The sequence below is a fragment of the Amblyomma americanum genome, chromosome 8 (assembly GCF_052857255.1).
Source record: "Amblyomma americanum isolate KBUSLIRL-KWMA chromosome 8, ASM5285725v1, whole genome shotgun sequence".
Taxonomy (NCBI): Eukaryota; Metazoa; Arthropoda; class Arachnida; order Ixodida; family Ixodidae; genus Amblyomma; species Amblyomma americanum.
Window position 1 is genome coordinate 2,129,124 of NC_135504.1, and position 21,966 is coordinate 2,151,089.

The 21,966-nt window shown below is 44.5% G+C and overlaps 2 protein-coding genes across 4 annotated transcripts in view; both read left to right on the top strand.

Annotated features, from left to right (window-relative positions):
• Positions 1-7,455: 7,455 nt before the first annotated feature.
• The window catches only part of LOC144100791 (transmembrane protein 130-like), a 50,899-nt gene continuing 36,388 nt past the window's right edge, over positions 7,456-21,966 (top strand). For all 3 annotated transcript variants that reach the window (XM_077633651.1, XM_077633650.1, XM_077633649.1), the window contains exon 1: positions 7,456-7,761. In XM_077633651.1, the coding sequence (XP_077489777.1) occupies positions 7,632-7,761 (130 nt within the window). In that variant the 5' untranslated portion in view covers positions 7,456-7,631. The remainder of the gene's footprint in view (positions 7,762-21,966) is intronic.
• On the top strand, positions 9,248-14,169 carry LOC144101464 (uncharacterized). Its single transcript, XM_077634648.1, has 3 exons — positions 9,248-9,259; positions 12,263-12,500; positions 12,801-14,169. The coding sequence occupies exons 1-3, from the start codon at positions 9,248-9,250 to the stop codon at positions 13,886-13,888; spliced, it is 1,338 nt and encodes a 445-aa protein (XP_077490774.1). The 3' UTR covers positions 13,889-14,169.

The window sequence follows — 21,966 nt, forward strand, 5'->3', positions numbered from 1 at the left end:
GTTGCTTTGCCTGCAAACTTCTCGAAAGAGCATTTTGATGCGATATAGCCGAAATTTGCTGGACTACTGCGCCGAGGATAACTGCGTTTTAAACAACTGCCAGACGACTACGGCAGTGGGTATGCGATGTTTGAGCGCAGCTCTTCACACACCGTCTGCCACCGCTGATAGGTGGCGCTGCTAGCCACCCGCCGTGTGGCTAGCAAAAAGAAATTTAACAAAAAGAAATTTAACGAAGAAGACGAAATATGTGCTGTGTGTGGTAAATCTGGAGAAACAATAGAGCACATCATTCTAAAATGTGATGGTATCCATCCTGATGTCGATGCAGGCACAGTCACTCTTCCTGAGGCCTTAGCGTTTAGAGATAACAATAGTCATGTAAATAAATCTGCGGTGGAAATTAGCAAAAAGCGATTGGAGGATTGGTGGCTCAAAAGCAGAGAGGTGACATAAGTTTTAAAGTGTAGGAAGACGTTTTTTAAAGAAAATGGCGAATTTTATTAACAACTTACAGCAGAGTTAAACAAAAATAAAGGAAAAAAACTGAGCATGGCGGCAACTACCACTGCCCCGTTTCAAAGGGGACGCTCCTACCTTCGATCTATCCATCCATCCATCCGGGATCTTTCCGTGGCAGCCACCTTCCAGGTGGTGTTTCGCTCGGCTACTCGGACAACCGGTTGCGCCGACCACGCCGGCAACGACGCGGAACAGGAACGGGTGCGCTCTAAAACTCTAAAAACTGATATAGATATTACTTACCGTGGGCTACTAGCCTCTCAATTAAAAAAAAATGATGGTCGATTTGCGTAGTTAGGCGAAATGCGAATTAGGTGCGCTAGCGGTTCGGTTTTCCCTTCGGCTCTGGCGTTCAGATCAGTGCTCCCGGATGGCAGTTGTTCAGATTGCGATAATAGGTTAATGTCCATAAATGCGGAATTGGTAATTATCTCCATTCATAGACCCCTGCGAGTCGTCTGCACCATTCTCGGCGCAGTGTTGCAGCGGTCAAGCTAAGATGCGCCACCACTGTTCTAACCTGCGTCTAATATCGTCGTCAGACGTGGCGACGACCGAACAAAGCAAAACCGTGAACCAATCAGGCTCATGCTTTCGCAAGTCTACGCGGTTTAACTACGTTAAAACCCTACCATTTTTTTCGTTTACATTAAGCTGTGCTCCTTAAGAGAAAAAGATAAGCTGATGCGGTTTCTAATTGTCATTTACCGTCAATTTTCTAAGCGCCAGATACGTGGTTAGTGTTCTCCATTATTGACAAGTAACAATTAGGATCGAGACTGCGGCATAAATGAGGCACTTTCAGTAAGTGCTTCAGAAAGTACCGGACGTTCACTATCACATTGGTCGAGTCACTCTTTCAACCAAGAACGCTCGTTTTCTTCACATACCAGCCATCCTCCGATTCATATTCTTCAGAAAAATCAAAACACGTACAGGGGCCCGAACAAATGTCACATTCGCTTTTCATAAGTACCAACCTGTCGCCTCAAGCTACATGAAAACTTGATATTCACTTGCAACAGTGGGCAACAGCCACTGAAACTATTAAGTTCCACAACTCCATCAAGTTCTCAAAATGCCGAGACACGTCTCCAGAACTATTGAAGATTAGGAGAAACTAATATGCTACTCGATTCATGCACTCTTGATCCGTTTTCTCTGCCAGCTTTAAATAATTTCTGGAAAAAGTAACCTACGTAAGCTTAAATTCTTTTTGAAAAGCCCGAACTCTTTCACTATGGTCTGTAATGCCCCTTTTATAAGCACTGGACATGCGCATTTGTTTAAAGAAACACCTGAAAGCTTACCCGACCGCCTATCTTGAAGGACGTTAATCCCTGCAAAAGTGGACAAACACAGCGCTGTGCCTATCTGCTTCTTTCTTCGTGTCTGAGTCGAGCTGTGCCTTTGCCTGATGACTTCAATAATGTCCTCAAGGGCATCATGTACTCACCGCGTGAGGCTATTGCACTGCCCCTTCCTCGGCTTCTTACTAGCATAAAGTACGGACAGGTACCTCTGTGGCCCCTGTACCGTACAGCACGAGCACAAGAAAGAGTGTTTCACTTCAAGCTTTCTTCAACATTTTTCCTCTATTGGTCAAATGTTTAGGGGAATCCCCCAAGGTGGAGTAAATTTGTAATAAGGTAGTAATTACTCATTGGCATGCACCCAAGCGCAGCCATACGGCTACAAAGGAAAGCTATACAGCTTTCTCAAAACCTTCGCAGTTAAAGAACAATTCGTCCTGGTCCGGGGTTCGAACCCGGGACCACCGCTTCACCGGAGCAGTACGGCAGTTAGCTTATGGTTTGTAGTAGTATGGCTGCTCTTGGGTGGATGCCAATGAGTAATTACTCCCTTATTTTAACTTTATTCCGAACTCATCGCGTCCCCAGCGACCCCAGGAACCATCGTCTGAGCAAAATGGAGGAGGACACCTTGCGCTTCCCGACACAGTGAATGCAGAGCACGGTGAATCGGGCGGCGTCTGCAGCTTCGCATCCTCATGGGAAGAAAACAATGGACAATATTCGCAACTGTTGCGTAAATCACGAAATACAACCACTGCTCCGGTAAATGTATTTTCCACCCTTTCACGCCTCAGTCCCTTCGCAGCGCACTGCAAGTTTCTAGCCACTTTAGGACTGCCACCGCGTGGCGCCTTCCTTCTTCATAGGTAACAATACCCGCGCGCAGAAGTGGGGGACGTCTAGCGTATGGTTCAGTTCAATTTTATTTCTTTAAAGAATGCCACATGTGGAGAGGGATTAGCCTTGAAATAAGAAAACAAACGGCGATGATGACCACTTGCATGTTCATGGAAAGCAGATGATGAAGCGATAAATATGATGTCATAGGGTAGGCCGTTCCAGTCTGTAGCTGCCCGGAAAAAGAAAGAAGCAGAAAACGTAGTAGCCAGTATGTCACGGCGGGCGCGCAACTTGATGTGAATGACTGGTGTGGTGAGATGTGCGTGCTGCGGCTGTGATATACGGTGCTTGATTGAGAGAATTAAAAACTGGAGGGCACACTTAAGCTCCACCTCAAAGGTATGACGCGATAGCGTTAATGGGTTAGTGGGTTATTAGTGCCCATATGCGGAATTGGTCAGTTTCTGCGTTACATAGATACCTAGGACTCTTCATACCACTCCTGGCGTAGTGGTGCAGCGGCTAAGCCATGTGCCACCATGATGATGAAAACATTTTATTTGGAACTGAAATTGGAGGTCGGTACCCCTATAGCGGGAGTCCGCCGCTGCCCCGGTAGGTGCTTGTAACAGGTGCTGCCACCGGTGTGGCTTGTGAGACCCAGAGTAAAGATGATAAGGTTCTCCCTTCTTCACACCCGGATCGTTGCCTTCGAGGTGCTCGTTTATTTGGGTTTGGACTCGTAGCAGACAGCCAGGCGATGGACGGACGATGACACACGGACAAACAAAGGAGCTGGACTTTTATTTAAAGAAAAGTGTAGAGAAACAAATCCACACAGAAGAAGAAACAGGGGCTACGCACTTAGCTACCAAAGCTGTCACAAAAGTACATTCTAGCTCCAAGCTCGCTCTACACGGCTTGCCGAAAGCCGGGGCCTGCCTACATCGCTGCGCGAAGCCTGACAAAGAGCCCTTCAACCACCAAAGCTGACACGAACGTACCTACATTCGAGCTCAAAGCTCACTCTACATGGCTTGCCGAAAGCCAGGGCCTGCCTACATCGATGCGCGAAGCCTGACCATTTTTCCACTGAAAAATTACATACCGACGAGCTTGCTGTACATCTGTTGCCTGCAAAGTATTCACCACCGAGACATTTACTAAGATAATCGCTAATAGAGTCAGGACAACCCAGAGGAACAGGGTCGCGCGGCCATTTGTGACCCCTCCCTCTTTGACGGCTGCGCCAGTAACGCCACGTGCTGTCCCTATTTGAGACTCTGGCCGGAGTATAGCGCTATTAGTATATCAACTCGTGCCGGAGCACGGTGTAAGAATAGAAAGGTGTAATAAAGCTAGTCATTAAAGCTAGTTATTAAATGCCGAATGAGGTTACGAGTGCATGCAATATTATGCAGTTTCAGTAGCGTGCGTGCGGACTAATTCACAGTTAGGCCTGAGCTCTTTTGGCGCGCGTTCGATATTTTCACACTACGCTAAGCATTTCAAGTTTCATTTATTTAATGTCTGTAGTACAGAAAGCAGCAGCTATCAGGTGCGGCTCAGATCGCTCACCGCGGTCCGCATCATTGCGCGCGCCATGTTGGACTAAATCCCCTGTATGTTTTTCGGTTTGGCGGGTTGATGAATTACGGATGACCTATCAGTACAGGCATCCACTTTTTATCGGACTGGTGGAAAGCTAATTGTTGGAAGTCCCAATGTCTTACACACTCTAAATAACCTGAAGGCCACGAGAACGACAGGTAAACATTGAGAATTATCAGAAAATATGCGTCTTATTTTATGGTTATTTGCTCATTTTGGCTAAGCTTTGTATTTAAGCTAGTTGTTCTCATTGCCTCCCAACGTATATTTACACAATATTCCAGCCTTTCCTTGCTAACGTCTATTCCTACCCAATTCGCTGTTTCTAATTTCAAGAGTGCCCACAGTCGTGTGGCGCCATCTGGCCGAGAGCCGAGAACGGCGAGGGGTTCTGTGCCACCTGCCGAGCGCTCGTTTAGACACCTTTCTATTCTTACACCGTGGGCCGGAGTTTCGTGACCAGAAAAAAAAAATCATTGAAGGGCTATATGCTAAAACCGACCTGCGAAATAGAATGCCCAACTAGATTTTGCAACAAATTATGCATATTTTTAGCGCAACCACGACAGGGACACAGAGAACAGAGGCAAGCACGAGCGCTAACTTGCAACTGATTTATTGAGGGAACCACGACGGCATATATAAAACCACAGGCCTGCGCAGGCGCAGCCTAACAAGACAATTGGAAATTGCCAAGGGAAAGTCATCGCACTAGGCGAGATAGGAAATTGACTTCAGCGTTATACAATGCAACTGTAATGTCACTCACGCAATCTGATCCAAATTTCCTTATAAAAAATGCCTCCAAGGTTTCACGAGCGGTTTTTTGCTTACTTCTGCCTAGGACTGACACGCAACGGAAACGTGGTTCTCAAGCTCTGCAAGCAATGCAGTGGTCAACAAGATTCGTGCGCTCCCTATTAGACAGGTCTCTTTTATGCTCCCCGAGTCGGTCATTAACGCATCGCCCCGTCTGGCCGATGTACACTCTGCCACAAGACAGGGGAATCTTATAAACAACGTTCATGGCGCACTTAACAAAACGTTTTTCGTGGTTCTTTTGACAGCCCCCTTTTTTGTCTTCGCATGTGATGCGGCCGCAAAGTTGCGCGAGTTTCCTGGGTGCTGAAAAAACCACCGGCACGTCAAACCGATTTTCCGCCTTTTTTGATCTTGTGGATGTAGGGAACCACTTCCGGTTCCCGTTTACTGTTCAGGGGCTTCGTGCGCGTACCGGGCTTCATTTTCTTCAGCAGCGTTTCCGCCACCGACGCCACGACCGACCCAGCTAGGGTAGCCAGGTGAAAACAGCTGCCTACCCAATTGATATTCGGAATTTGCTTGCATCTCATGAACACACGATCTCCGCAGCGCGGATTCCAGGCAGAGAGTTACAATGCCTCTCTTAACTAATTTAGAATGGGTAGAACTGTATGGCAAGAGCTCTTTTTGTGCCCGAGGGGAATACGCCCAGCAAACATGCCCCTCCTTGAGTAGTAACCGTAGGTCTAAGAACTGAAGAATGCCTTCCTGCGGAAGCTCATAAGTAAAAGTTAGTCCTTTTCCCAGAAGTTTAAAATCATCGAGAACAGACATCTGTGTTTGCTCATTTGAAATGGAACATTGCTTGTTTAATACAATTAAAAAGTCGTCCATATAACGAAAAACTTAAGGACTTTGTCACTGTTAAAATGATTAAAACGATCGTGTAAAGAGCGATCAATGTATGATAAAAAGATGTTGCACAAAACCGGTGCAATGCATGAACCTATACAGATACCTGTCTTTTGCAGATAAAACTGGTCGTCAAATTTGATAAAAGTGCAACAAAGATAAAACTCTAAAAGTGTTAAAAAGTTATCCATCGTCATGCCTGCTGCATTCTGGAAAGCAACAACACCATTTTCATCTACGCTGTCTTTGACGGCAGCGAAAAGTTCAGGATGAGGCACAGCATAAAAGAGCTCTTCCACATCAGAGAAGGCATAATCTACATCACTGTGATCTTGAAAAAAACGAACAATGTCAGTTGAATTCTTTACCAAGAAGGGGTCACTTATATCGAGGACATTCAAAACTTTTAAAAGAAATTTACTAACGCAGTGCTGCCATATGTGCCACCTTCGTTCACAATGGTACGAAACGGATCCGTATCCAGTTTGTGAGTCTTAACACTGAAGAAAACATTCAATGCACCACTTTCACTAACAGTAATATGTCTTGCAAGCCTCTGAAGATCTAAGCGCTTGCACAACTCGATTGCTTTAGTCTTAATTCTAGTTTGCCCCTTTTTCACACGAGTGGAGTTCTTGTTAACGGCCAATGTAGCTTTTTCATTGTACATGGTCCTTGGCAAGGCCACAAAGCCTCCCATCTTATCTGCCTGCAACAACGACTTTGCAAGCGCACTTCCACTTGAAGTTTGGCTCGGCCAGGAATGAAGGCTGCTACAAGGATTTTAAAACGGCCAAGAATTTTTGTCCCGTTTCAGCTCTAACATATGGGCCAATCAGTTCCCCTTCGAAATCAGCTCATGATGCCTGAAACACCTGCGACCTTTCTCTAGTCCACTTTTTTCTATCCATTGTGCTAGATTTTGTGCTAGCTGCCATATATGTACTAGATTTTGTCTTGCAATTTATTGCAAAGTTTCTTTTATTTTCTTGTTTTCAGTGAAATTGTATACTGCATGGCTTAATGCATACCTTTGCTCAGCGAGTTTATTGTGCGCTGTTATTTTTGTGATTTTTATGCTTGAAAAAAATAAAACACGACATTTCGGATGAACACCAAATTTGCTTAATCAGTCTGATCATGAGTTCAATTGCAAGTCAGCTTTGCGCCACTTCTAATAGTGTAGCTATACTAGCGGAAAATAAATTAATATGAATATGCAGTACCTTACAAGAAAAAAATCAAAACTTTCTGGCTACTTTTGGGTTAATGAAAATTTTCGCTTTTGGATACATTTGGGCTACTACGAGCAATTTGGCGACACATGGTTTGAACTATTTGGCAACACTGTTTGGCTTCTTGCGGCCATACGGCTGCAAAGTCGATCACATCCGACCATTGTCGATCTTAATGCGATGCCAGCGCCTCTCTCGGCGTTCCTAGCGTTCTCTCAGTTTGCAGCACAGCGGTATGAAGTTTCCCAACTGCTGTATTTGCGCAGTCTAACTAGCGCTATTTGTTGACGGGTAGGGAGGTGGATACGGCGGTGTCGACCCCAGAAGTGGGAAATTATCGAACATGCCACGCCGGCGCACTTCAACAACATCAAGAGGCCCTTCCCAGGGAATGTGTTGAGCACGACGCGGAAACGGATTGGAGAACGTGAACATGCGGCGTGTGTGTCTCCGTGAAATATGCGGGCGCGGAGCGTCATCACCCGTGCCGCCGTATGAACGGCGAGTGCTGTTGTCAAGTGCGACGTTGCTGTGGGTGTTGTCAGCTACCTCGCTAGCGCTTGGTGAGCCTTGTTCGCTTTCTTCAACACTTTCTTTTGTGCGTTACTGACGTCTGCGAGTGCAACAAGTTCACAAGTACGAAGCAGTCGCTCAGGGTCGCGCTTGTGTTGCGCGAGTCCGAGCCCGTGCGACCCACGTCAGAAGAGCAGGAGCAGCGCAGCCTTCCGTCTACTGTGTTGTACCTACTTCGCGTTGTCTCTTTTTGATAACTTCATTCTTGGGCTGCGTTGGTGTAACGGGGCTCGGACAACCGTCCACGTGGTTCTCGCCTCGCTACTTTGTTTATGACACTCGTGTCTTTGCGTAACGAACCACAAGCGGAGGAGGTGTTACGCCAGCAGGTGTTCGGCCGCACGATTGTTCCGGAGACGCGCACACAAGTGACGCACCTATCCGTTCCGCTCGCGCGGTGCTCTCCGCGTTTGTCTTCGCGCTTGTGTTCGAGCGTATTCTGTGTTCAGATGTTTTTTCGGGCAGAGTACCCGTCCAGACTGACCTACATAACAATGGGCGTATTGTAGCGTTCTGCTTTGGCCACACGGATTGCGTGTTCCCCGAGTCATCAACGTCGCGAAATGGAGCTTTCATTCTAGTTGGCACGACGCTTTTACCGTCGAGCTTGTAGTTCTCATATCGAATTCGCTCTTTCAGGCCAGCTTGCTGCACGCGGTACGGTGTCCGCTGAGAGGAACGCCCTCCGGAATAGAACCGATTGATTGAATCCTGAAAAGGGCGCATCGTCTGATACGGTTATCTGTGGCTGCTGGCAGGGTTGGCGATAGCAATATAAGCGTGTTGTAAACTAGGAAGCGCATAATACCGGATGAGGGACTGAGACACAAAAACAGGTTCACGAGCGCTCAACATGCATCACCAACTAGCCCGGCAGCTTGCTCTCCTGAACTGCAATATAAGCGCTTGGGTTAGCATTCGACGGCTTCCGAATTGGAAACGCCTCCGGTGGAGCTGTTGACACGAGTATGCTAAAACTTGTTGCCTGATTTTCATAACCGTGGTTCACATCCTGCCGCGAACTTCGAGGAGTTGGCGATGCGAAAACATGGCGGGATTTTACTACGCTTCTTTCGGTAACGTTGGAAAATTTTTTTTGCACCTAGTTTAGAAAATTTCTGCTCTAGCAACAGTACAAGAAAAGTGGTGGTAATGCTGGCTAGTACTGGCTTATTTGATTACTCCACTACTAATTGCGACTTCAATCTTTGTAAATCTTGTTGATGGACTAAGTAGAAAGCTTTTATTCCTGTCGCGTTAAAGGGCCCGTTCTCCAGAAAATCCGCTGTCGGCGTTTTTAGCGAGAAATCACGGGCATGGCTCTGGCAGGTGGACCTGCCTTAGAAGGCAAGTGGGCGACCTAAGTCACGTGACCTTGCGGCGTTATCACAACCTGCCAACATGATAGCTAGCAAACTGCCCATAGTTGCAGGTGGCAGTTAATGATTGGTCACTTGGGAAGAGAACCTGGGCTGCATGAGGCCCACCGTTGGGAGCACCTGCCATCTTAGGGCAGTGGCACATCGCTTAACTGCTGCACCACTGCACCAGGAGGGCCATGTGGACTCCCAGGGATCTGTGAATGTAACATAGAGAATGATCTTCTGCATATGTGGGAATTAACACGTTACACTGTCGTGTCATAGCCTTAACGTGGAGCTTAAGTATCCCTTCCAATTTTTTTTGGGTTCCTAAGGGGTCTCTTGTGTTTTTAGAGAGTGTATACTGAGCTACAGTGCTCGCATGCCATGCTCAACTCGGGAGGTTTAATTTCAGCCGCTGAAGTTAGGTAGCATCCACAACTTCAATGTGAACGCTTGTCTAAATGTTGTGTCTGTGGCCTCGGTAGTGCTGAAATTGTGTGGAATTTGGCACAAACGTTTGACTAAAAATGGAGATGACCTGTTCAGTCTTCAGGATGAGCTTTACCTGACTAACTGGGACAGCAACTGTTTCAAAGTCGAGGGCTTTTCAAGCTGCTGCACAAATAGAACATAAGCACTTGGCACTGTGTGCTCACCACAGCCACCATTGTTCTGTGTGTTGCTTATGGGATGTGTGTGTGCTTATGGGATGTGTGTGTGCTTATGGGATGATGCAATTTTCTTCATCATCCCACAAGTGCCCACAACAAAGCTCTGCATTCTAAGTTTGCTGCTTGTTCGAATTTCTAGTTAGACTTGATTGATCACCTCTGGTTGCTTCGTGAGATTAGAGCAGCAAAAAGAGGAAGGAATCAACGAATGTCAACTCATTGAAGGTTGCCATCATTTCAGTAATACAGCCCATACATGGTATGCTGATATGTCCTCATGACATGTACCAGTTTGTGAAAGAGGCCTTTAATTCCACATAAAGCTTCCAAACTCTTACATGTAAATTTGCACATAATGGCCTGCTTAGTAGGCCCATACCAGAAAAATTATAGAAATTGCAGCTTCTTAGGTCTTATTGCTTAGAGTGCAACTGGTCACATTGCAATGTGTACTGCCTATTTAGTTTTACTGTCTTTTTGCTGCGGTGTTCCGTAGTTGATGTTTTTTGCACAGCAAATTCTAATTTCCGCATTGTACAAGCCCCACATAGCACACTTGATTTCTAACTGCATTGATGTGTTCACAGTTTTAGTAGCGTACTCATTTGTGGACTGGGGGTCCAAAAACTGACCCAAATTAAACACCTGGTACTCTAAGAATGTATACTCTACCCTATTACCACTGTTTCGTCATGTTTAAGCTGAACTAACCTTGTTTGGTGCGAAAAACCTGCTTCAAAGCCATATTTACTTGCACAAAACATTGGTGGGACAATCAGACAGAATGTGAGGAGGAGGAGATACTTTAATGAATACAGCAGAGGTCAACAGAATGTGATAGCATGTACGTACATTGTGGCTTGTGCGTTCCTTGTTATTTGATGTGACCCTGCTGGGGTGGTTCAAATCTCCCACCATTCTGTTCCATGCATGTCACATGGTGCTTCATTGTGCCATTTTTGCACATTGTATTTGCAAGCGGTGCATGTCACATGGTGCTTCATTGTGCCATTTTTGCACATTGTATTTGCAAGCGGATGAAAGTTAATGAATCCCCGCAGGGGGGCGCCTGCAGCTTGCAGGCGTCAGTGAGTGGCGACACCGCGAGTTCCCAGGCATCCGCAGGGACATCCCCAAAATGGGATGATGGTGAACCGTACATCACCACGGACCCGAGCACCCGCGCCTGGCCGTGTGTGGCATCGCCGTGTCCGGGGAAAAGGGGATCCTGGTGGTTGAGCTGATGCCGGGCATTTGGACCTTTAAGGCCCCTCGGCGGAGGCAACACACCACTTTGGCCCCAGCTTCCTGTAGACGGCACCTGCGGCCTGACCCGACCGGAGGAAATCGGCAGTCGCCTTTTCCTATCCTCCCCTAAATCTTTAGCTTTCCTACCCCTTCTCACAACTCTCCTGTCTCCTACTCACTTCTAGTTTCTTCCTTTTTTCCCTGGCAGCGAGGGTTAACCTTGTGTAGCCAACCACCCTGAGTTGCGTCATATTGGTTTATAGTCGAGGTGTACAGCTGGCTTGGGCAGGACTTCTTGCAAGTTCCTGTCCCCTTGTTGGACTCCATGGTGGGTGGCTGGCACCACGGCCGAACAACATGCTTAATCTATGGCAAACCTTCTCTCAGCATCTGATTGCCCCGATAAAAGGAGGCGGACCGAAGCCACAGCAGAGTTCCTGCAGAGACCCAAAAAGAATTTTGCTAAATATCATGTGATCCATTCTCAAATCCAAGAAAAACCAGCTCGAATATTGTCCCCATTCCTCGTGTCAAAATGCTTGACAGAATCCTTAGGCATAAAATACAAAGTCAGCAAAATAGCCAGTGGAGACCTTCTACTCCAACTTGACAACGAAGCACAGCATGCAAAGCTCCCAGCCATTCAATCTATTGGGGATGTTCCCGTGACCGTCACCGCACATCGAACCCTGAATACCGTCCGTGGCGTAATCTCCGACCCGGACTTCCTCCACATCACCGAGAAGGAAATGCTAGATGGTCTTTCTGAACAAAATGTTGTCAATGTCCAGAGAATCGCCATACGTAAAGACGATAAATAAATTCCTACAAAGCACTTGATCCTAACATTCTATGCAAGCACACTACCTGAGACAATAGAAGTGGTATACTTGAAAATACAAGTCCGAACATACATACCTAACCCTCGCAGATGCTTTAACTGTCAAAGAGATGGCCATGGGTCAACCAGCTGCCGCGGTCATAAAACCTGCGCGAAATGTGCCTCGAAAGAACATGCAACTGAGAACTGCGATGCAGTGGCCTCCCTCTGTGCCAACTGCGAAGGCGATCACCCTGCTTACTCCAGGTCTTGTCCAAGATGGAAAAATGAAAAAGAGATCATAACTCTGAAAACAAAGGAAAACATATCATTCAAAGAAGCTAGAAAAAGTTTGGCACTTACAAACCCGTTTCTATTCACTGCAAAGACAAACTTCGCGGATGTGGTGCGCAAGGGCGGAGCACCACACCCGGCTCTGGCCACTGCCCAGGCAAAGCCTCTGGCAGGGCCATTCCCGCCCCCGGCAGACGCAGCGAAGGCTGCCCTGCCATCCGGAAAAAAGGGCATGCCGGCATTTCAGCCGGCCGCCCTCAAGGCTTCCCGCAGTCGGGAGAGGCCTCTAAACCGCACACCCGCGGGTTCTCCGCAGCCATCCAGGGCCTCTAGTGAGGCAATGGACACAACTCAAAACTCGCCCCCGCTACAACGGCGGAACAGCTCTCTTGAGCGTAAAAGAAAAGACAGGGCCTCCATTACAGGACCCTTAAAAACTTGAACAAGTTTTTTTTTTTTACTCCCTCAAAACTTATCCAACATGACATTCCTAATTAGTTGGAACTGCCGAGGGCTTTTAAAAAATTGCAGTGATGTAACAGATCTTTTAAACTCTTTTTCCCCTGTGGCGTTATGCCTACAGGAAATAAACTTAGGTTCTAAACATACAAACATTTAAAAAAAATACCAAGTCTTTCGGTGTGACCGAGAGCAAGCGAGTAGGCTCTCTGGAGGTGTTGCGATTATCATCCAGTCTCGTTTTGCAACCCGTGAAATCAAGTTAAAAACCAAATTTGAAGCGGTTGCAGTCACTGTTATCCATTTTAAAACTATCACAATATGTTCCATATATCTCGAGCCACACCAAATGGTTACACTTCAAGACATGGAAACACTGCTAGAACAGCTACCGGAGCCATATCTCTTAGCCGGGGATTTTAATGCGCACTCCTTTTTCTGGGGAAGTGAAGAAACTGACACTAGAGGCCGCGTTTTGGAAGATTTTGTTCTATGCAATAATGTCTTTCTGCTAAATTCAGGAAAACACACATATTGTACCCCAAGCACTGGAAAAATGAGCTGTTTAGTCTTATCGTTTAGTTCACCATCTGTTTTTACTGATTTTAAATGGGATGTTCTTGATGACCCACGTGGAAGTGATCATTTGCCAATAATTATTAGCCTGTCATCCTCTCCGTCAGTCATTTCGAGCAAACCTCGTCGTTGGAAATTACACTTGGCTGACTGGGCACTGTTTCGTGAAAATGCTAGTCTGGAGAAACTATTTTCGGATGATCTAAGTGTTGGCGAACTAAATAAGATTTTCACAACCTGTATAATTGCTGCTGCACGCATATCTATTCCTCAGTCGTCGGGCGTAGTGAGACAACGTCAGAAGCCTTGGTACTCACAAGAATGTAGAGGAGCGAAACGGAAACAAAATAAAGCATGGGGAATTTTTCGTAGGTACCTTACTCACCAAAACCTTGTTAATTTCAAAAAAGCAAGAGCCAAAGCGAGGTATATTCGTCGAAGCGCCGAAAAAACATCATGGCAGAAATATATAACATCTATAAACAGTTCAATAACATCGAAGAAAATGTGGGAGCAAGTTCACAAAATAAATGGCAGCTACTCTCCCTTCACAATCCCTTTTTTCACAGGCCCAGGCATACAAACAAGTATTAAACAACAGGCAGACGTTCTAGCGAAACATTTTTCTACAATTTCTAGTTCCGCACATTACACAGTCATTTTTAAGGCAAAAAAACATGGCTGAAAAACAAAGACTTCCAACAAGTGGCGGTTTGAACGAGCCATATAACAGCCTAATTACACTCGAGGAAATACATAAAGTACTGTCGGCTGGCAAACAGATAGCACCCGGCCTTGATGAAATACATTATGAGATGCTGGCACACCTTTCCGAAGCATCAGTAGAAGCACTTCTAAAATTTTTTAACAAAATATGGAAACTAGGAAAAATACCAGAGGCTTGGAAAAAAGCAGTTATTGTGCCATTACTGAAGCCTGAAAAGCCACCCACTTCCGCTGCTAGCTACAGACCCATAGCACTCACAAGTTGCCTCGCCAAATCTTTCGAAAGTGTGTTGAATATCAGGTTAATGTTTACCCTCGAAAACCGTGAACTTCTCGACATCCAACAATGTGGGTTTAAAAAAGGATGCTCGACAACTGACCATCTCGTGTGCCTTGAAAACACTGTACGAGAAGCGTTCATACACAGGCAACACTGTCTAGCAGTATTTTTTGATATGGAAAAGGCTTACGACACTACCTGGAGGTTTGGCATTCTCCGCGACCTAGCAGACCTAGGTATCCGCGGAAGGATGCTGAACTGCCTGAAAGATTTCCTGTCGGAACGCTCATTTCATGTACGCCTGGGTTCAACACTTTCCGAAGAATTCGTTCAAGAAAACGGAGTACCACAGGGGTGCATTCTGAGTACCACGCTCTTTGTTGTAAAAATGAATTTCATATCGAAAATAAATCCAAAGTCCATCATGTATTCTGTATATGTTGATGACCTTCAAATTGCATGCACATCATCCAACTTATCAACCTGTGAGAGACAGATACAGCTCACACTAAACAGACTAGCGGTTTGGGCAGACAAAAACGGGTTTAAGTTCTCCCCACAAAAAACAGTTGCAATTCTTTTCTCGCTCAAAAGAGGCTTGCACAACGACCCCACTCTACATCGAAATGAAACTCTGCTACCAATAAAACAAGAACATAAATTTTTAGGCATAACATTCGACAAAAAACTAACATTTCTACCTCACATAAACACGCTGAGAAAGAAAGCCTCCCAATCTTTAAACATACTGAAAGTGCTTTCACGGAAACATTGGGGTTCCGATAGAACACGCCTTCTGCGCATATACCGCTCTTTGGTACGTTCGTTGTTAGATTATGGGTGCATTGTGTACGGTTCAGCAAGACCGTCATATCTAAAAAATTGGATCCAGTACACAACTCAGGCCTACGCCTCTCTTGTGGTGCGTACAGAACATCTCCCATAGTTAGCCTTTATGTAGAAACTAACGAACCTCCTCTTGAAGATAGAACCACTCTGACTTGTTCCTATATCCTTAAAATAAGGTCACTACCAAAACACATCTGCTATCCACGTGTAACAAGTTGCCCTTCCAGAATAATATTCAACAACAAACCACAAGCCACCAAGCCTCTACTCTTGCGATTTGAAGATATGTGCCAGAATTTCGACATACTGGACATATTACCCGGTGTTGCACAAAGGCAAGATCCGCTACCTCCGTGGTACAATTTTCCTAGAGTCTGCGATTTTACTCTTGCACAGTTCCACAACAACATATCATACAAGAATTTCTTGATGTGACTCAAGGGGACAAATAATTGAAGATTTTATCCTCTCAAATATTATCTTTTAAATACGGGAAAAGCAACTTATTGTTGCCCAAGCTCGGCAAAAATGAGCTTTCTCGATTTAGCTTTCGCAACACCATCGCTTTTTAACGATTTTAAATGGGATGTTTTAAATGAGCCTCTGGGAAGTGATCACCTGCCTATTATCATCAGCCTCTCATCGTCTACTCTAGTCATCCTCACAAGACCACGGCGCTGGAAACTTCACCTCGCCGACTGGTCACTTTTTACAGCTAACGCCACACTAGAAAAAGAATTTTGCGAAGACCTCATCATAGACGAAATTAACGAAAGGTTTACTACATGCATAATATCGGCCGCTACACTAGCCATACCACAAACAACAGGACTCGTACACAAAAAACATAAAGTATGGTGGACACAAGAATGCACATTAGCAAAAAAACAACAAAATAAAGCTTGAGGCTCTCTGCGTCGGTATCCAACAGCGGAGAACTTGATTGCCTTTAAGAGGGCCAAGGCCAGAGCGCGATTCATTCGAAGAAATGCCGAGAAATCCTCTTGGCAGAAATATGTGTCCTCAATAAACAGCTCAATAACCTCAAAAAAGATGTGGGAAAAAGTTTGTAGATTCAGTAGTGACCATACCCCTTTCACACTTCCTCTATTGACTACACCTGGGACACAAACATCATTAGAGGAACAGTCCAACATACTGGGTGAGCATTTTGCTGATGTTTCCAGTTCGTCCAATTACACAAACACGTTCCAGAAGCACAAAGCAATAGCAGAAAAACAAAAACTTCCATTTGCAGCAGGTATGCACGAGGACTACAACCAACCCATCACACTCCAGGAATTGATCAGGGCATTATCTTGTGGTAAAAAGACAGCACCAGGCCCAGATAATGTGCATTACATTATGCTCGCCCACCTCTCTGAGGCTGCCGTGCAGGCATTGTTGAAATTCTTTAATAAAATATGGACAACTGGGTATATACCTGAGGAGTGGAAGAAAGCAATAATAGTACCTTTTCTGAAACCCGGAAAACCACCAACAAGTCCTAACAATTACAGACCGATAGCCCTCACCAGCTGCATTGCTAAATCTTTCGAAAGCATAATAAGCATTAGACTGACCTTCACACTTGAATCTCGTCGACTCTTAGATGTACATCAATGTGGATTTAAGAAAGCATGCTCGACCACTGATCACCTTGTCCGCCTAGAAAACACCATCCCAGAGGCGTTCATCCACAAACAGCACTGTATCGGGGTCTTCTTCGATTTGGAGAAGGCCTATGATACCACGTGGAAGTTCGGCATCCTCCATGACCTAGCAGAGCTAGGGATCCGCGGCAGGATGCTAAACTGCTTGAACGACTTCCTGACCAACCGCACATTCAGAGTCCGTCTAGGAGCAACTCTGTCAATGACATTCACCCAAGAGAATGGCGTACCCCAGGGATGCATTTTAAGTATGACACTCTTCATAGTAAAAATGAATTCTTTGGCCAAAGTAATACCCAAGTCCGTAATGTATTCAGTTTATGTAGATGACCTACAGATAGCATACACTTCTTCCAACATACTGTCCTGCGAGAGACAAATACAAATCACACTAAATAAACTGGCTGCTTGGGCAGAGAAAAATGGATTCAAGTTCTCCTCTCAAAAAACAGTAGCTGTTTTGTTCTCATTACGACGAGGCCTACAGGTCGATCCCAATCTGTGCTTGAATCAAACCACACTGCCAGTCAAACAGGAACATAAATTTTTAGGCGTCACTTTTGACAAGAAACTTACATTTCTACCACACATTAACAACCTGAAAAAGAAAGCATCCCAAGCCCTCAATGTATTAAAGGTACTCTCGCGAAAATGGTGGGGGTCCGATAGAGCATGCCTATTACAAATATATCGCTCTTTAGTGCGCTCCAAGCTGGACTACGGGTGCATAGTATATGGTTCGGCAAGAGCATCCTACTTGAAACAACTGGATCCTGTTCATAATCTTGGCCTGCGCCTATCAACTGGAGCATATAGAACATCCCCGGTAAATAGTCTTTATGTTGAAGTTAATGAGCCCACACTAGAGGATAGAAGAGTCACACTAACATGCACGTACATCCTAAAAACCCGTTCTCTCCCTAAACATCTCTGCTATCCCATTGTTACCAAGTGCCCATCTAGAAGATTATTCAATAATAAACCACATTTTATCAGACCACTAATAATGCGCTTTGAAGATAAATGTGAAGACTTAGCAGTGCTGGACGCCCTACCGAATATTGCACAAAGACATGAATATCTGCCACCATGGTACAGCCTCCCTTCGGTGTGTGACTTCACACTGACACATGTAAACAAAGAGAAAATGCCACACGGGCACATACTACAAGAGTTCTTTGCACTACTAGAAAAATATGACACTTACACTGAATTTTACACTGATGGCTCAAAAACAGAAAGTCATGTCGGAAGTGCAGTAATTCAAGGAACAAATGAAAAAATGATACGATTGCCACAGTATGCATCGGTATTTACTGCGGAGTGTTATGCCATCTTTGTAGCTGTAGAACAAATAAAAAACAAAACATAAAAAATAGCATCATTTACACCGATTCACTGAGTATGCTCAAAGCGCTGCATTCTACAAATGCTTCTGGACCCATAATAGGAAAAATCATACATAACATAGTTAAAATTACAAAGCAAAAACATAACATTATATTCTGCTGGGTCCCTAGCCATGTTGGAATTTTAGGTAATGAGAGAGCAGATGCTTGCACAGCACAAGCTAGAATTGGCCATATAAAACAAGTTAACATACCACAGAGGGATTTTTCTAAATTACTGCACAGTAAACTCAGGAATAAGTGGCAGATTGCATGGGACGAACAGACAAGACAACAAACTACATTCTATAAAACCCGTTTTGGGAGAATGGAGATCATGTAAACATCAGGAGCGTTTCATAGAAGTTATTTTGTGTCAACTACGCATTGGACACACACACCTTACTCACAACTTCTTACTGACAAAAAAAGACAAACCTCTCTGCGAAATGTGTGGCAATGAACTCACGGTAAACCACATTTTAATTGTATGCACAAAACTGGAACAACTGAGGAAAAAATATTTCACAACATTGTACAATGAATACATCCCACTACACCCCATGTTAATTTTAGGAGATCAAGCACTGGTTGATTTTTCAAGCATTTTTAATCTCAGAGAAGCCAATGTTTTATACAAACTTTAGATGTAAAAAGCGTAACCTTTAACAAAAGCTCTAACCGTGTGTTTGGCGCATCATAGCCTCAGTTGCTTTTGCGCCATTAAAATCAATATAACTAACTAACTAGTAGCAAGGAAACTAAGAAAAAAATGGCAGTCGGCTTGGAACAATGAGGTCAAAAATAAACTACACTTGGTAAAACCAGTTTTAGGTGAATTTAAGTCTTGTGTGCACCAAGAACATTTCAAGGAAGTGATCTTATGCCGTCTCCGAATAGGCCACACGCACGTTACGCACAACTTCCTTCTAACAAAACGAGACAAACCTGTTTGCCAAGAATGTGGAGATGAACTCACGGTTAACCGCATTTTATTCTCTTGTGTGGAACTGGAAGAACTAAGAAAAGCGTATTTTACTGAATTTTATAATAAATGCATTCCTTTTCATCCCGCACTGCTTTTAGGAGATGATGCAATTGTTAGTATATCATGTGTTTTTAGCTTTCTTAACGAAACGGGATTTCTCAAGAGACTCTAAATTTTTTACCTACTGGTTTGTTTGAATTTTAGTACACCTCAGCCAGTTTCTCATGCCTCAGAAAAAAGCTGAGGCTTTTATTTTGATTGGTTGGGAGCCTCGATGTCCTTCTGCAGCCAAGGAAGGCTACTAAAGTTACCCGGCCCTCTTTTAAGCTTTTACTTGTAGCCATTTATAAAATTTATGTTTGTGTTCACTGGGTAATATTAATGGTTGAGGGCCGCTAGAGCGAGGATGATTCTTGCATTTCTTTAATATTCAACAAAAGACTTTTCCTATACCTTGTTCTTGGCGCATGATGGCCTCAGTTGCCTATATGCCATAAAACACAACACAACACAACACAAACACCTACTACAAGAATACTTGGCTTTTAAAGAGAAATATTCGAGCTACATAAGAGTTTTACACAGATGGCTCTAAAACAGTGATGCACGTTGGAAGTGCCGTAGTACAGGGGAAATGGGAAAAAATAGTAAGATTACCAAGTTATGTATCAATTTTTACTGCGGAATCCTATACAGTCTGTATGGCTGTGGACAAAGTAATACATGAGAACATCGAAAACAGTATAATATACACCGATTCTCTGAGCCTACTCACAGCGCTGCAGTCAAGAAATGCAATTGAACCCTTAGTAGGCAACATCATACACAACATCGAAAATTTCACAACACAAGGACATACGATAAGGTTCTACTGGGTCCCAAGCCACGTCGGCATAGGACAGTGAAATAACAGGATACCAAGCAACACTTAACAAATAACTTATTCTTATATGCTGGTGGCTCAGCATTTGCACATGGATACCGGAGCACCAGATGAACATGATTTCAGTTGTGTTACAAAAAAATTTGCTTTATGCGTCTCTGTCAGTGACTGTATCTGCCAACTAATGAGCTCATTGAAACTTGGCAAATGTGGCAGCCTTGTCGTGACATCTCCAAGGGTCGTTGTTGGCTTCTGTAACTTGTTCACATGTCGAACACTCAATTTCTACGTTTCCTTTTACCTGAGAAATTATGTTCCTGTGGTGCAGCCACTTAATAACTTTGAAAATTAAAAATCTTGTTCACATTACAGAAAATGGCATTTGCAGAGGAGCTGCTCAGTTCAAGCAAATATATTTTATTTTTTTAAGGTTTGCAGTGGTCATTGTAGAAATTGCCTTGGTTTTAAATTGTAATTCTTGGGTTGGTCTTTCTTTTTCCAGCTGTGGTGACCATATTTAGATCGAGCTAAAATAAAAAAAACTCCCTTGTGCTGTGCGACGTCAGTGCAGGTTAAAGAAACACCGTGGGGTCTAAGTTGATCCGGAGCTCTCCAGGACAGGTGTCCCTCATAGCCCATGTCTCTTTGGGATTCTAAACCCTACAATTTTTTTTCTTTTTAGTACATGCAGATGAACTGGCACACTTTTCGTTGGGTGAAAATTGGTTCAAGATTTGTTAATGGCATTAGGCTTCCTTACTTAGCCCTCTCAGTTTTGTAGCATAATGTGCTAAGGTTTCACAGGTAGCAACTGCATTTAGAAACAGTCAGTTTTTTTTCAACGGGCTGCCGAGCCTCAAGGTTACAATACTTCTGGCGTTGGAATATACTGATGTCATCTCTCCTGCCAGTATGTTAATATTGCATGTGAATTTGTTTGCTAGTTTCAGTAGAATCGTGTCTCATCAGGTGTCATAGTAGGGAGCTGTGTAGAGCCAGAAGCCTGTTCTGACAAATTCATAAGCTTGGTAAAGAAAGGAAGTGCTACAGAAACACTTGCGTAGCAACAAAACATCTTGCAAACATTTCTGTTAGGATGATAGCATCACTGAGTGTCAGGCATGACAGCTGATAGGCCTCGTGAGAGCAAGAGGGACATGCCAGCTCGCCTGGGGCAGTGTGTCAGTACCAGCAGGCATCTCTGCTTGTTCCTGCTGTCGCCATGGTTGTGGTAGGCTCCCCACTTTTGATAAAAACGGTACTTTGCACTTGGCCTTTTGAAGTCCTCCCTAATATTTGTAGTCATATGGTTCGCTTGGGTAAGATTGATTAGTTCAGGGTTTTTTGCAACTTATATGGTTGCCACTAAATTAAATTTAGTTTTTGGGGAAAGGAAATGGCGCAGTATCTGTCTCACATATGGACAGACACCTGGCCATAAGGGAAGGGATAAAGGAGGGACTAAGAGAAGAAAGGAAGAAAGAGGTCTGTAGTGGAGGGCTCCGGAATAATTTTGACAACCTGGGGATCTTTAACTTGCACTGACATGGCACAGCACATGGGCGCCTTAACGTTTTACCTCCATCGAAACACAGCCTCCGCGGTTGGGTTCGAACCCGGGTACTCCGGATCAGTAGCCAAGCGCCCTAACCACTGAGCCACCATGGCGGGCAAAGCTTGTCACTAAAAGAATTCAATTCCAGTCTACAGTGTACTTGTTAAAAGCATTGTTTACTTCAATTGCATCACTGTGGGGCACTGGATAAGGCCAGTGCAAAATTCTTAATTTACTATATGTGTATACTGTTTATTTGCTTGTGCCAGGAGGCACAGTCTTGTCTCAGAAATTTAAATGGCGTCACTAAATCTATTGTTCCTCAGGCCAGCAGTTCTCAAGTTGGCTGCAATCTCAATGCGTGTTTTCATGGCAGTGATACAACTTTTTAGTTTAGGTTATGTAGCGGGCCAAGCTCCCC

Bases quoted from the DNA above. Each gene is read 5' to 3' on its own strand.
- LOC144101464 (XM_077634648.1), top strand. The intron at 12,501-12,800 runs GTGAGGCAATGG...AAAAATACCAAG, and splicing joins GCAGCCATCCAGGGCCTCTA to TCTTTCGGTGTGACCGAGAG.